Source organism: Phascolarctos cinereus, unplaced genomic scaffold, assembly GCF_003287225.1.
Source record: "Phascolarctos cinereus isolate Bilbo 61053 unplaced genomic scaffold, phaCin_HiC Scaffold_726;HRSCAF=1367, whole genome shotgun sequence".
Taxonomy (NCBI): domain Eukaryota; kingdom Metazoa; phylum Chordata; class Mammalia; order Diprotodontia; family Phascolarctidae; genus Phascolarctos; species Phascolarctos cinereus.
In genome coordinates this window covers 120,102,243-120,114,689 of record NW_027556098.1, presented here as the reverse complement: position 1 = coordinate 120,114,689, position 12,447 = coordinate 120,102,243, and the positions used below count along the sequence as shown (strand labels likewise).

Below are 12,447 nucleotides of genomic sequence, written 5' to 3'. Positions count from 1 at the left end.
AACAATCTTACTTCCAGAATACTGAAAAAGCATCATAGGTAGGTGGCTCCCTATCTCCTGAGAGGTGGTGAACTTGTACTGTCTGCTTCAAGGCTGTCATCCCAAATTCCCAACCACATTGGAAACTTGGCTTTCCAGGTGGTGTGTGGCTACTTCTTTGCTCTGGGTTTTATGGGTAACCCTGAGGTGTCAGAGGCGTCTTCTTTATGCTTTTGCTCATGCGCCTCATTGATTATCAGTTGATATCAGTTAGGCTGTTAGAAATGGGTTATTTGCTCAGGTGGTATGGTAAGAACAATTGGTCCAAATCCCTCCCTCAAACTTTGGGCATCCTTTTCCCACAGAGTCCAAGGAAAAGTAGGCTCAAGCTTAGAGAGCTCTTATAGCAAAGGGGTGAACTCACAGCTACTGATTGTGGGAAGCACTTTTCTCTCTTCTTGGTCCTCTTGGAAGTTTCTCTTAGGTGAGGGGTAGCTTTCTGCTCTCTATCTTTGTAGAGTACTGAAGTTGCCTTTCTTCATGGTGTTCAGTTTATGCTTTGCTTCCACTTTCAGCTACTCTGTTCTGGTGATACTGCTAAGATGCCCGTGGGAAGTGTGTATTCTCCTACCCTTCAAAACTCACAAGGTCATCTTCTGGTCTGTGGGGAGGGGAGGAGGCAGAGAGTTTCTCCTATACCCGAGGTGATTCCTTCTCTCTTTTGAAGGGCTGGCCTGGAACTGCTTTCACCACTGGGCTGGCCAGACAGTCAAATGCTGGATTCCAAACTGGTTTGTTGTTTTATCCCCACTGAGTCTCCTCAACCAGTCTCAATGCACTTACTTTCTATAGCATAATTTCTTTTTATACAAAAGGGGGCTTTTGTTCTTTACAAATTGATTAGGTACTTTTCACATCTACATTAGGGCTGCAAAGAACTGGGAAGTAGGTAGTAATCATCTATTGGGGAGTAGATGAATCAGTTGTATTAGAAATGAGTGGAATATTGTATTGAAATGACGAAGGGGACAGATTCAGGAGGACTTCTATGAATTGATGCCAAGAGGGGGAGCAGAACCCCTAGAACAATTTGAACAGTGACTACTACATTGTGGGGAGGGGCAGCTCTTAAGGACTTAGGAAACCTGTTCAGTGAAATGACTTTGGTCAACCACAACTCCAGGTGAGGACCGTGGCAGGACACGCTTCTTACCTGTTGGCAGAGAGGTTATGGACTAAAGGTAAGGAATGAGACATGGCCAGACATGTCTGTTTCAGACATGGTCAACATGTGGCGCATTTTGTTTGACTGTGTTTAGTTATTACAAGGGAGGATTGGGGAGTGAGGGTCAAAAAGGAGATAAATATTAGCAGAAAAAAATTATAACAAAAGCATCAATGAAGCATTTTTTTAAAGTGCCACCGGATAGCAGGATGTTTAGGGGAGACAATCAAGACAGCTTGGGAACTAATGGGCCAAATGTGGTCAGTCGATCAATCGATTAATCTATTTCTTTATCTGTCTTTAAAGTAAGCTGTATGGGGGAGGTTTCTGGGAAGATGGCAGAGTAAGTCAGAAAATTCCAGGCTCTCCAGATTTCCCCCACAAAAAAGACAGAACTTCGCCTCAGAGTGATCGTAGAGTAGTTGTCCTTCTAAGACAACTGGAGAGGACCTCAGGAAAGACTCCACCTCTGGAGGCAGAGGTGAGGCCCAACTGAAGGGCAAACACCACCAAAACAACAAATGACAAGCCCTGGGGGAACTAGGTCAGGAAAGTTCACCCAGCTGACAGTCTGGGGGTTGGACGGCTGAGCAAGGGAACGCTGAAGGACCCTCTGCTGTTGCCTGAGGCCACACTCAGCTCTGCTGACCAGACACAGGCCCGCTGCAGGTGTGGGCAAGAAGGAGTGGGCCTAAGCTCAGTGAGTGAGTGCCACAGCAGAGGGGCAGGGATCCTACTGCTGTATGGGAGCTTAACAAGAGAGCTGCTCTACTGTGGGACTATGGTAGTCCCTGGTTTCCATTCCTGTGCAGAGGAGAGGGCTGAAGTTTGCAGCCATAGGGATCTGCAGAGAGCAGGAACATTTGTGGGATGGTGTGTCTGGGGACCATAGCCCTGTCTTGGGAATGGAGAGGAGTGCCTGATTTTGAACCCATGACAGAGCTTAGAAAATAATAGTAAGGGGGCAGCTAGGTGGTGCAGTGGTTAGAGCACTGGCCCTGGAGAATTAAAAGGGCCTCAGACACTTGACACTTATTAGCTGTGTGACCCTGGGCAAGTCACTTAACCAAAAACATAACCAGAAAATAACAGTAAGAAGGGCCTGAGGCCTGAGCTACCAATCCCAACACCCCAGGACTACAGCCAATTACAATAATAAGCTGCTAAAAATAAAAATAAGTAAAGGAGAAAGAACAATGCTCATCTCCCTCCCTTCTTTCCCTCTGCTGTAATAGGTTTTTGTGCCTTTTCCTGTAATGTAATTTACCCTTGTCTGCCTCCTTTCCTTTTCTCTCAGTACATTTTCTTAGATCAGATTAATTCACTTACTTGGATCCATTTAACAACACTTGATAAGATTTTTTTCATTGATTACATAAAAATCAATTTATACCTACCCCCTTTATGTATACCCCTTTAACATGGTGTAATAACAACAGTTCTCAAGAGTTGCAAGTGTCATCTTCCCTTGTAAGGATGTAAACCGTTTGCCCTTATTAATAACATGTTGTTTCTTTCTGTCCCATTTACCTTTTTATGTCTCTCTTGAGTCTTGTATTTGAAGATCAAATTTTCGGTTGAGCTCTGGTCTTTTTATTAGGAAAGTATGGAAGTCCCCTATTTCGTTGACTATCCATCTCCTCCCCTGAAAGATCATGCTCATTTTCTCTGGGTAGCTGATCCTTGGTTGTACACCAAGCTCCTTTGCCTTATGGAATATCATATTCCATGCCCTATGGTCTTTTAATGCAGAAGCTGCAAGGTCCTGTGTAATACTGACTGTGGTTCTGTGGTATTTAAATTGTTTCTTTCAGGCTGCTTGCAGTATTTTATCTTTGACCTGGTAATTTTGGAATTTGGCTACTATATTCCTTGGTGTTTACAATTTGGGATCTCTTTCAGGAGGTAAGCAGTAGATTCTTTCTATGGCTATTTTACCCTCTGGTTCTAGGACCTCAGGGCAGTTTTCTGTGATGATTTCCTGATTTCCTGTCCAGGGTCTTTTTGTCATCATGATTTTCAGGTAGACCAATAATTTTTAAATTGTCTCTCCTGGATTGATTTTCAGGTCAGTTGTTTTACCAATGAGGTATTTTGCATTTTCATCTATTTTTTCATTCTTTTGTTTCTGTTTGACTGATTCTTGCTCTCTCATAGAGTCATTAGCTTCCATTTGCTCAATTTTTAACAAATTGTTTTCTTCTATTAGATTTTGCACCTCCTTCCCCATTGGCCAATTTTATTTTTTAGAGACTTGTTTTCTTCAGTGTACTTTTTTTCCAGTTGGCCAATTGTATTTTTTAAGGACTTGTTTTCTACAGTTAATTTTTGTCCTTTTCCAAGCTATTGACTCTCTCTTGCATACCTCTCATTTCTTTTCCTATTTTTTCTTCTACCTCTCTCATTTGACTTTTAAAATCCTTCTTGAGCTCTTCTAAGAAGGCTTTTTGGGCTTCAGACCAGTTCATATTCCCTTTTGAGGTTCCAGATGTGGATTTGTTGGCAATGTTGTCCTCTTCCGAATTTCTGCCTTGATCTTCACTCTTCCCATAAATGTTCTATTGAGTGTTTCTTTTTGCTCATGGTGTTTGCTTATTTCCTGGCCTTTAAAGAGATTGGGCTCTCCTGCTGGGAAGCAGAGGGCACTGAACCAAGCTTCTTGTGTTGGGAACCTAGGGCCTGGTCGATGGCTTTGTGTGCTGAGGCCTCCAATGGCTGTAGGATTCTGGCAGCTTACCTGGTGTTGGGCTGGAATCAACAACACTGGAACTGTAGGGGTAGATTGGGTAGTGGGCTCCTGAAGGTTTCCTGCTCACCCAGGCCTTTCCTTTTGTTTTCTTCAGCTCCTCCCAGATGGATGTTGTAGGGTGTTTTTCCATCTGGGGCCCCTTGGAGCGCTGCTTCCTTTAGTTTTGGTGAGGCACTGGCAGAGCTGGTTGCTGTAGAATGCCAAGGCACCTGGTGGTTTTCTGAGCTGGTTTCCACCAGTTCCCCTGCCCTCAGTGAGGCACTCAGGGGTCCAGGTGTTGGTGTTTGCCTGCTCCACATCCTGGACTTCAGGGTCTCCTCCTGGTATGCTGAGGTGGAGCTTTCCACTAGCTTGCCTCCTGTTCTGTACTGCTCCCCTTCCCCCATGGTAAGAGGGGCCTTTCTAGTTAATTCCTCAAGCTACCTGGGCTACTGGACCACTGCACCCCATTTTTCTTCTGGTTCAGCTGTTCCAGGGTTTTTTCTGGGGTGATATTTTCTGGGCTTTTAGGGGTTAATAAGGGAAGGTAAGAGAGACTCACCTCTTACTCTGCTATCATGGCTCCCTGATGGGTTGATTCTAAAAAATAAAACTGGGTAGGGAGAGGTAAAAAGGAGCAATTATCTTATACAAATGAAGCATGAAAGGAAGAACTGATATAGAAGCAGCAAGTGGGGGTGGGTGGCTGATAATGCTGGAACCTTACTGTCATAGGAACTGGATTAAAAAAGGAACAACATATATATATCTAGAATGGTATAAAAGTCTTCTAAATTTATAAAGAAATGAGGGCCAAAGGAGAGGATAAGGGAGGGACTCTTAGGGGGGTGGGTAGTTGATTGTCCTTCATTCTGGAAGAGGACCATGGCATCAGGGAGGTGATGACATGACATGCAGGTGAATTGGATTTAAGTTAGGCAGGGCTGTGCAAAGTCACCAGCCTCACTTTCTGGAGCCATCTGGGTCCAGTGGCCAGATACAAAATCAGGACAACTGGAGATGGCCCTAGATGCGGTGGAAGACCATGGCCTTTTAAAGCTAAGGTCTTTAGCAGGTCTCAGCTAGAGGGAGGCAACTCCTATTCAGTGATTAAGGCTAGGTTAAAAAAAAATGGGGCAATGAATGGCCTCTTTAACCTAGTCCAGAAAAAAAAATCAAACTGGGAGGGGAAGACCTTTAAGGTTTCTAACCAAAACAGAAACAATTCCTATTTACATTTACTCTGAGTCAATCTGGGTCCAAACAAGGACTTAGTGGGGTCCCTGGTGACCTGGGACCCACAGCTGGCCAATCAGTGAGAGCCAGAATGATTTGGGTTTAAGGCATGGTCCTTAAGAAAGAAATTTAGCATGTAGACCCCAAGATAACTTGCTACATTTCAGAAGAAAGAAAAGATCTGTATTGCCCAACTGGCCAGATCTGGTTGGATCCCCAGGGAGGCAGCTCCTACTGCTCACAGGGCTGTTGTTTGTCCTTTGTTCTTGAAGTGGAGGGCTGGGGGAGAGGATAAGAGAGAGACCCTTAGAGGGGTAGGTAGCTTAAGGAATAGGAGGGCAAGGTAGTGGTTCAAAGTAAACTACACCTGTAAGGAGGGATAGGGTAAACAGGGTGAGAAGGATAAGTAGTGAGGAAAAATAGGATGGAAGGAAATACACAACTAGTAATCATATAAATCTAAATGTGAATGGGATAAATTTACCCATAAAATGCAGATAGATAGTGGAATGGATTAAAAATCAGAATCTGACAATATGTGCTTTACAAAAAAAAATTAAAAATGAGAGATATCCACAGAGTAAAATAAAGGACTGGAATAGAATTTATTATGTTTCAGCTGAGGTTAAAAAAAGCAGGAGTAGCAATCAGTGATTTCAAGGTTAATGCTAAAACATTCAATTGAAAGAGATAAACAGGATTTCTGCTTCTAGCCAAGATGGTGGAGTAAAAAGGTAGTCGCTCTCACCCTCCCCTATCAACCCTCTGAAAGCCCAGAAAATATCGCCCCAGGAAAAACCCTGGAACAGCTGAACCAGAAGAAAGATGGAGAGCATAGTAGCCCAGGTAGCTTGAGGGATTAATGGGAAAGGCCCCTCTTGCCCTGGGGGAAGGGAAGCAGTCCAGCCTTGCTGATTCCACCCCAACACCAGGTAAGCTGCCAGAACCCTACAGCCTCCAATTGCCAACATTGGAGGCCCCAGCACACAAAGCCAGTGACCAAAACCTAGGCTCCCAACACAGTCAGTGTTGGGTCAGTGCCCTCTGCTCCCCAGCAGGAGAGCTCAATCTCTTTAAAGGCCAGGGAATAAAGAAACACCATGAGTAAAAAGAAACTTAACATAGATTCATATTATGAGAAGAGTGAAGATCAAGGCAGAAATTTTGAAGAGGACAACATTGTCAACAAATCCACATCTGCAACCTCAGAAGGGAATATGAACTGGTCTGAAGCCCAAAAAGCCTTCTTAGAAGAGCTCAAGAAGGATTTTAAAAGTCAAATGAGAGAGGTAGAAGAGTCCTTGAAAAACTGGAAAAAAAGTACACTGAAGAAAACAAGTCTCTAAAAAATAAAATTGTCCAATGGGGAAGGAGGTACAAAATCTAATAGAAGAAAACAAATTATTAAAAATTAGAATTGGATAAATGGAAACTAATGACTCTATGAGAGAGCAAGAATCAGTCAAACAGAAACAAAAAAATGAAAAAATAAATGAAAACATAAAATACTTCATTGGTAAAACAACTGACCTGGAAAATCGATCCAGGAGAGACAATTTAAAAATTATTGGTGTACCTGAAAATCATGATGAAAAAAAGAGCCTGGACAGTATCTTTCAGGAAATCATCACAGAAAACTGCCCTGAAGTCCTAGATCCAGAAGGTAAAATAGCCATAGAAAGAATCTACTGCTCACCTCCTGAAAGAGATCCCAAATTGAAAATGCCAAGGAATATAGTAGCCAAATTCCAAAATTACCAGGTCAAAGATAAAATACTGCAAGCAGCCAGAAAGAAACAACTTAAATATCATGGAACCACAGTCAGGATTACACAGGACCTTGCAGCTTCTACATTAAAAGACCATAGGGCATGGAATATGATATTCCATAAGGCAAAGGAGGTTGGATTGCAGCCAAGGATCAATTACCCAGTGAAAATGAGCATGATCTTTTCAGGGGAGGAGATGGATATTCAACAAAATACAAATAATAAAATACTAAGAAAGTACTGAGAAAGGAGGAGGCAGAGAAGGGTTAATTATATTACAGGAAAAGACACAAAAACCTATTTTACAGCAGAGGGAAAGAAGGGGGATGAGAATTGTTTGAACCTTACTCTCATTGGATTTGGCTCAAGAAGGGAATAACATAATCAGTTAGGTATAGAAATCTAACTTGACCTGTAGGCAGTAGGAGTAAAGAGAGCAGAACCAAGAGAACATTGTACATAGTAACAACCACATTGTATGATGACTAATATTGATAAACTTAACCCTTCCCAGAAATACAAGGATCTAAGACATACTGAAAAAAAAAGATAAACAGGGAAACTATGTGTTATCAATATTATTCAGTATTGTTTTAGAAATGCTAACAATAGCAGTAAGAGAAGAAAAAGAAATTGAAGGAATCAGAATGGGAAATGAGGTAATAAAGTATTTCTTTTTGCAGACAATATCATGATATATTTGGAAAATCCTAAAGGGTCAACTAAAAAATTAGCTGAAATAACAATTTTAGCAAAGTAGTAGGATGTAAAATAAACCCACGTAAATTATTAACATTTTTATGTATCACCAACAAAAACTGGTAAGAAGAGATAGCAAGAGATACTCCATTTAAAGTAACTGTAGACAGTATAAAATACCCAAGAGTATACCTTTTATAAAACACTCTTTATACATATAAAGTCAGACTAAATAATTGAAGAAATATTAATTGTTCATGGATAGGCAAAGTTGTTATTATAAAAATGACAATTTTACCTAATATGTTTATTCAATGTTATCCTGCTTAATTACTAAAAATTATTTTACTGACTTGGAAAAAATAATAATTCATTTGGAGGAACAAAAGGTCAGGAATTTCAACAAAACTAATGAAAATAAAATGTAAAGGAACGACCTCAAACTATATTATGAGATAGTAAATATCAGAACTATCTGGTACTGGCTAAGAAATAGAAAGGCATATCAGTGGAACAGAATAGATGTAAAACACAGAGTAGTAAAGGATTATAGTAACTTTGTGTGTGACAAATGTAAAGATTTAAGTTTGGGGGATAAGAATTCATTATTTGGTAGAAATTATTGGGAAAGTTGGAAAGCAGTCTGGCAGAAATTGGGCATAGACCAATATATTAAACCATGTACCAAGATAAAGTCAAAATGGATACATGACCTAGAAATAAAGGGAGATAACACAAGAAAATTAGAAGAACATGGAACATATTACCCACTGGATTCTTGGATAGGAGAACAACTTATGAATACGTAAGAGAGAGAGAGCATTTTGACATGTAAAATGGATAATTTCAATTATATTAAATTAAAAAGTTCAATGTAGCCAAGATTAGAAGGAGAACAGAAAATTTGGGAAAAAAATTTTCATAGTCTCTTAAATAAAGGTCTCATTTCTCAGATATATGAAGAACTTTGTCAGATTTGTAAGAATGAGTTATTCTCCAGTTGATAAAATGATCAAATGATACAAACAGGCAGTTTTTTGATGAAGAAATAAAACTATATAGTCATGTGAAAAAATGCTCTAAATCATTACTGATGAGAGAAATGCAAATTAATACAACTTTGGGATATCATCCTTATACCTATCAGATTAGTTGAAATGATATACACCCTTCAATTGGGGTGTGGTATATGATTGTGATGCAATACTACTGTGTTACAAGAAATGATGAGCTGGTTGATTTTAGAAAAACATGTAAAGATTTGGACCTATGAGGAAGATGCTCTCTACTCCAGAGAAAGAACTCATAATTAGAAATATACAGTATGATTTTACATATGTGTATATATGTGTGTATATATATGTATGTGTATGGCTTATATATGTATATACATTCATGTTCAATTGTAGCTTTCTCTAGGGCAGAGTGGGGAAGCAGGAAAAAAAAAGTGCACTGCAGAGAACAAAAGAAAACTTAGAAGGAAGCACAAAAGCTGAGTAGTTTTAAAAACGTGTAGTATTTATTACATACTTTTTAAAAAAATGTAAGCAGTCTGAAATGGAAATTTGTGGTTTTATATTGAATCCTTTATGTTCTGTGTACATGGAAATGTCCTTTTTTTTGTATTTAAATTTAAAATGAATAAAAAACTTAAAATAAGTAAGCTGTATGTAACAGAGTAGTAGTTTCATGTATATTCTTTGTATATGGACATGTTCATATTTATTGCTGTTTGTAAGTTTGGAATAATAAAAAATTTAAGAGAGATGATTGTAGGGATACTTAATCAGAGAAGGCCAGGAGGAGATGGAATCAGGGGTGCAGGGTTAGCCTTAGTGAAGGGAAGGTCCATCTTTTTATGTGAGACTGGAATAAAGGAGGAATGTGTCTAACCCTGTTATGTAAAAAAGATAGCCTAAAAATTAAAATTTTTTGAGTAAAGGTTCTGAATCACTGGAATTTACCACCAATTCAGTTCAATCCAACAGATATTTACTAAGCATCAGCTGCAGTATGTACACAGTACTATGCTAGATGCTGGATATAAAAAGAAAAAAAGTAATTTCTGCCCTCAAGGAGCATACTTAATACTGGGAAGTAGTTGCAATCTCCAGATTTTTTATTTTTAAAAATTTTGTTGAATTTTATTTTATTTTCACATCAATATTCTCTCCTTTCCACCACCTTCTCCTATTTGAGAAAGCAAGAAAAAGAAAACTCCTGTTATAAACATATAGAATCAAACAAAATGAATTCCTACATTGGACACTGTATTCTGAGTTCATTTCTCTGTCAGGAAGTGAATTAGCATGTTTCATTTTCCTCAAGATTTTTTTAAACAGAGGATCTTTTTGAGATGCTTTGAACAAATCTACCTAAAAGTAGAGATAGAAGAGATGATTTCAGTCTAAACTCACAGATGAATAACAAAGGGAACTCACATTTTTTAAATTTAATTTATTTTAAAAAGTTATCGCTATTTTTACATCACGTGTAGTCCTCTTCTCTCCTGTCCCCAGAGCATTCCCTTAAATAAAGAATCCTGCCCCCCCCAACAAAAAGGCAAGAAGAGAAAAAAAATCAGCAAAAAACAGTTAATACATTGGAAAAAAAGCTGACAAGATATGCTGTGGATGGATTCTAGGGTGTCTGTGAAATTGAACGGGAAAAAAATTGTATCTTTAGTTTCACTAACATTTGGTTTCCTTTGTAATCCTATTATTTCATTTTACGCATTTAAAAATATTATTCCAAGAAGGGGTTCAGACTGCCAGGGTGGGGTCCATACCAGAAAAAAGACGAAGAACTCTTGCTCTAGAGAGACACCGAAACAGAAGCACAAGGCTGGAAATCCTTTTAAGAAGCCAGGCCTCTGGCAGCAGGGAATGAGCTGACTGTGGATTCAACAGAGAAATAGGCCTTACAGCTGAGAGTGGGCTATAGAGGGGAGCAAACACAGGGAAGGCAATCCAAAAGGCTAACGCAGGAGATGGTGGATGGCTCCACGAAAAGAGGAGTGACATGAAGGCCCTGTTAACACTGGAGGGGAGTGAGTTGCTGTGGTTACGTGGGTCTCACTACCACAGCAGTCCAAGTCAGTGCCTTCTTTCATGCATGAATGGTGTATATCTGTGGGAGAGTGTGTTCCAGGTTTATGAGGAGAATGTTTTGTAGCTACTCTTCTACTACGGCATCTTATTGCAGGCCTTCATTTTGAGTTAATTGTATCTGTTGCCTGAATATTAAAGTTAAGTCTAGTGGTAGGGATTGTAGTTTTAATAGTTTCTACAGACTACCTTTTGACTTTTGAGAGAGTTGAGAGTTACTCTCCCTCCCCTTCAACCTATAGGCATGTGAGTGCCAGGTTGGAGAGGTAGCCCCAAAGGGAGACCTACACTGATAGTCATTTTGTATGTATTATGTATATACATATTTGTATGTATGTATGCACATGTCAATAAATGCAAACACCTTGAGGACAAGGACTTTTTAATTTTTTATCTTTATATGTCCAGTACCTCAGCACAGTACCTAACACATAGTAAGCACTTTATAAATTTCTTTTTGAAAAGACCTGGACACACACTTATAATTTAATCATTATTATTATTATTATAACATAACTGAGGTCTCAGTGCTGTATGCTTCTCCATCATTACCTCTGTGCTCACCGTTTACCAACATAGTCTAGAAAGAATCTTTAGAAATCATTTAGTTTGACTCCCTCATTTTACAAATGAGACAACTGAGGCCCAGAAAAGCAAATTGATTTTATTCAGGGTTATACAACTACTAAGTGGTTAAGTGGCCTAGAACCCAATACTTCTTACTCTTGATTTAATGCTCTTTCCACTATTTTCATGACTTATCCTTTTAGGAGTAGCTCTGGATGTTGTCTTTATCTTTGGTTTCATCACTTAAAGTACTTCTGGTGAGGAAATGTCCTCTATCAATGCAGAACTCATCCTTTTAGAGAGCTCCCTGAGGCACTGAGGTTGTGGGTCGCTCATTATCACATGGCTATTACCTACTATGTCAAGAGGCTGGAGCTGAATTTAGGTCTTCCAGACTCTGAGGATGGCTCTCTTTTTCCAGTCTACAATTCTGCCTTTCATTGTTAAACTTTTTCTGGGGGAAGGACTTTTAAAAATTCTTTTTAAATGTTCTGAGCAAAGGATTTTATCAAGGATATCAGAAAAGAAGTTGGGTTACTTACAGATCAAGGATAAGCGAGAACAGAAAGAAAATCTGAGTGGCATATTTTTAACCTCTGATATACTAAGAGAACATTAAGTTGAATAGATCCTCTATGGGTGAATTATAATGGACAAGAATTGCACAAGACCAGCAGGCTGGAAATGGTTCTAATTGCCTCGTTAGAGTGTCTATCTATGATGAAATCCTTCAGAATATCCAAAAGTGATCTGATAGTTAATGATGTCAGTCATAAGTGTTGCAAACATATTGTTATTAGCACTAAAAACGTTTTCTCTGTTTTCTCAGGACAGTTTGTTCTGTGTCGTAGCTGCATTTGGCTGTTTCTACTATTGATCCTTTGAAGAGCAGGGTAAAGAAATATGACCAAAAAGAAATGATGAAATTTTTCTTTGCTTTATAATTCAACAAACAAGCATTTGTATATATGTCTTATTAAAATAAAGATTGGTTGATAGTTTGGCAACTATCAGACCTACCCTGTTTAGGCCTTATATTTTTAATTTTTGGTTTATTTGTACTTCTAAAATTTCTATTCATTGTGCCCTTGGAATTGACAGAGATTTTGAATAAAACAGAACCGTAGCTGTCCCAAA

The 12,447-nt window shown here is 39.1% G+C and overlaps 1 protein-coding gene across 2 annotated transcripts in view; it reads left to right on the top strand.

The window, feature by feature from the left end:
* DYNLT2B (dynein light chain Tctex-type 2B) overlaps positions 1-12,447 on the top strand; it is a 25,824-nt gene extending 13,377 nt beyond the window's left edge. For both annotated transcript variants that reach the window (XM_078146754.1, XM_078146755.1), the window contains one exon: positions 12,140-12,447. Coding sequence is in view for 1 of the 2 variants with exons in the window: in XM_078146755.1 (XP_078002881.1) it covers positions 12,140-12,187 (48 nt within the window). In the remaining variant the exon portion in view is untranslated. The remainder of the gene's footprint in view (positions 1-12,139) is intronic.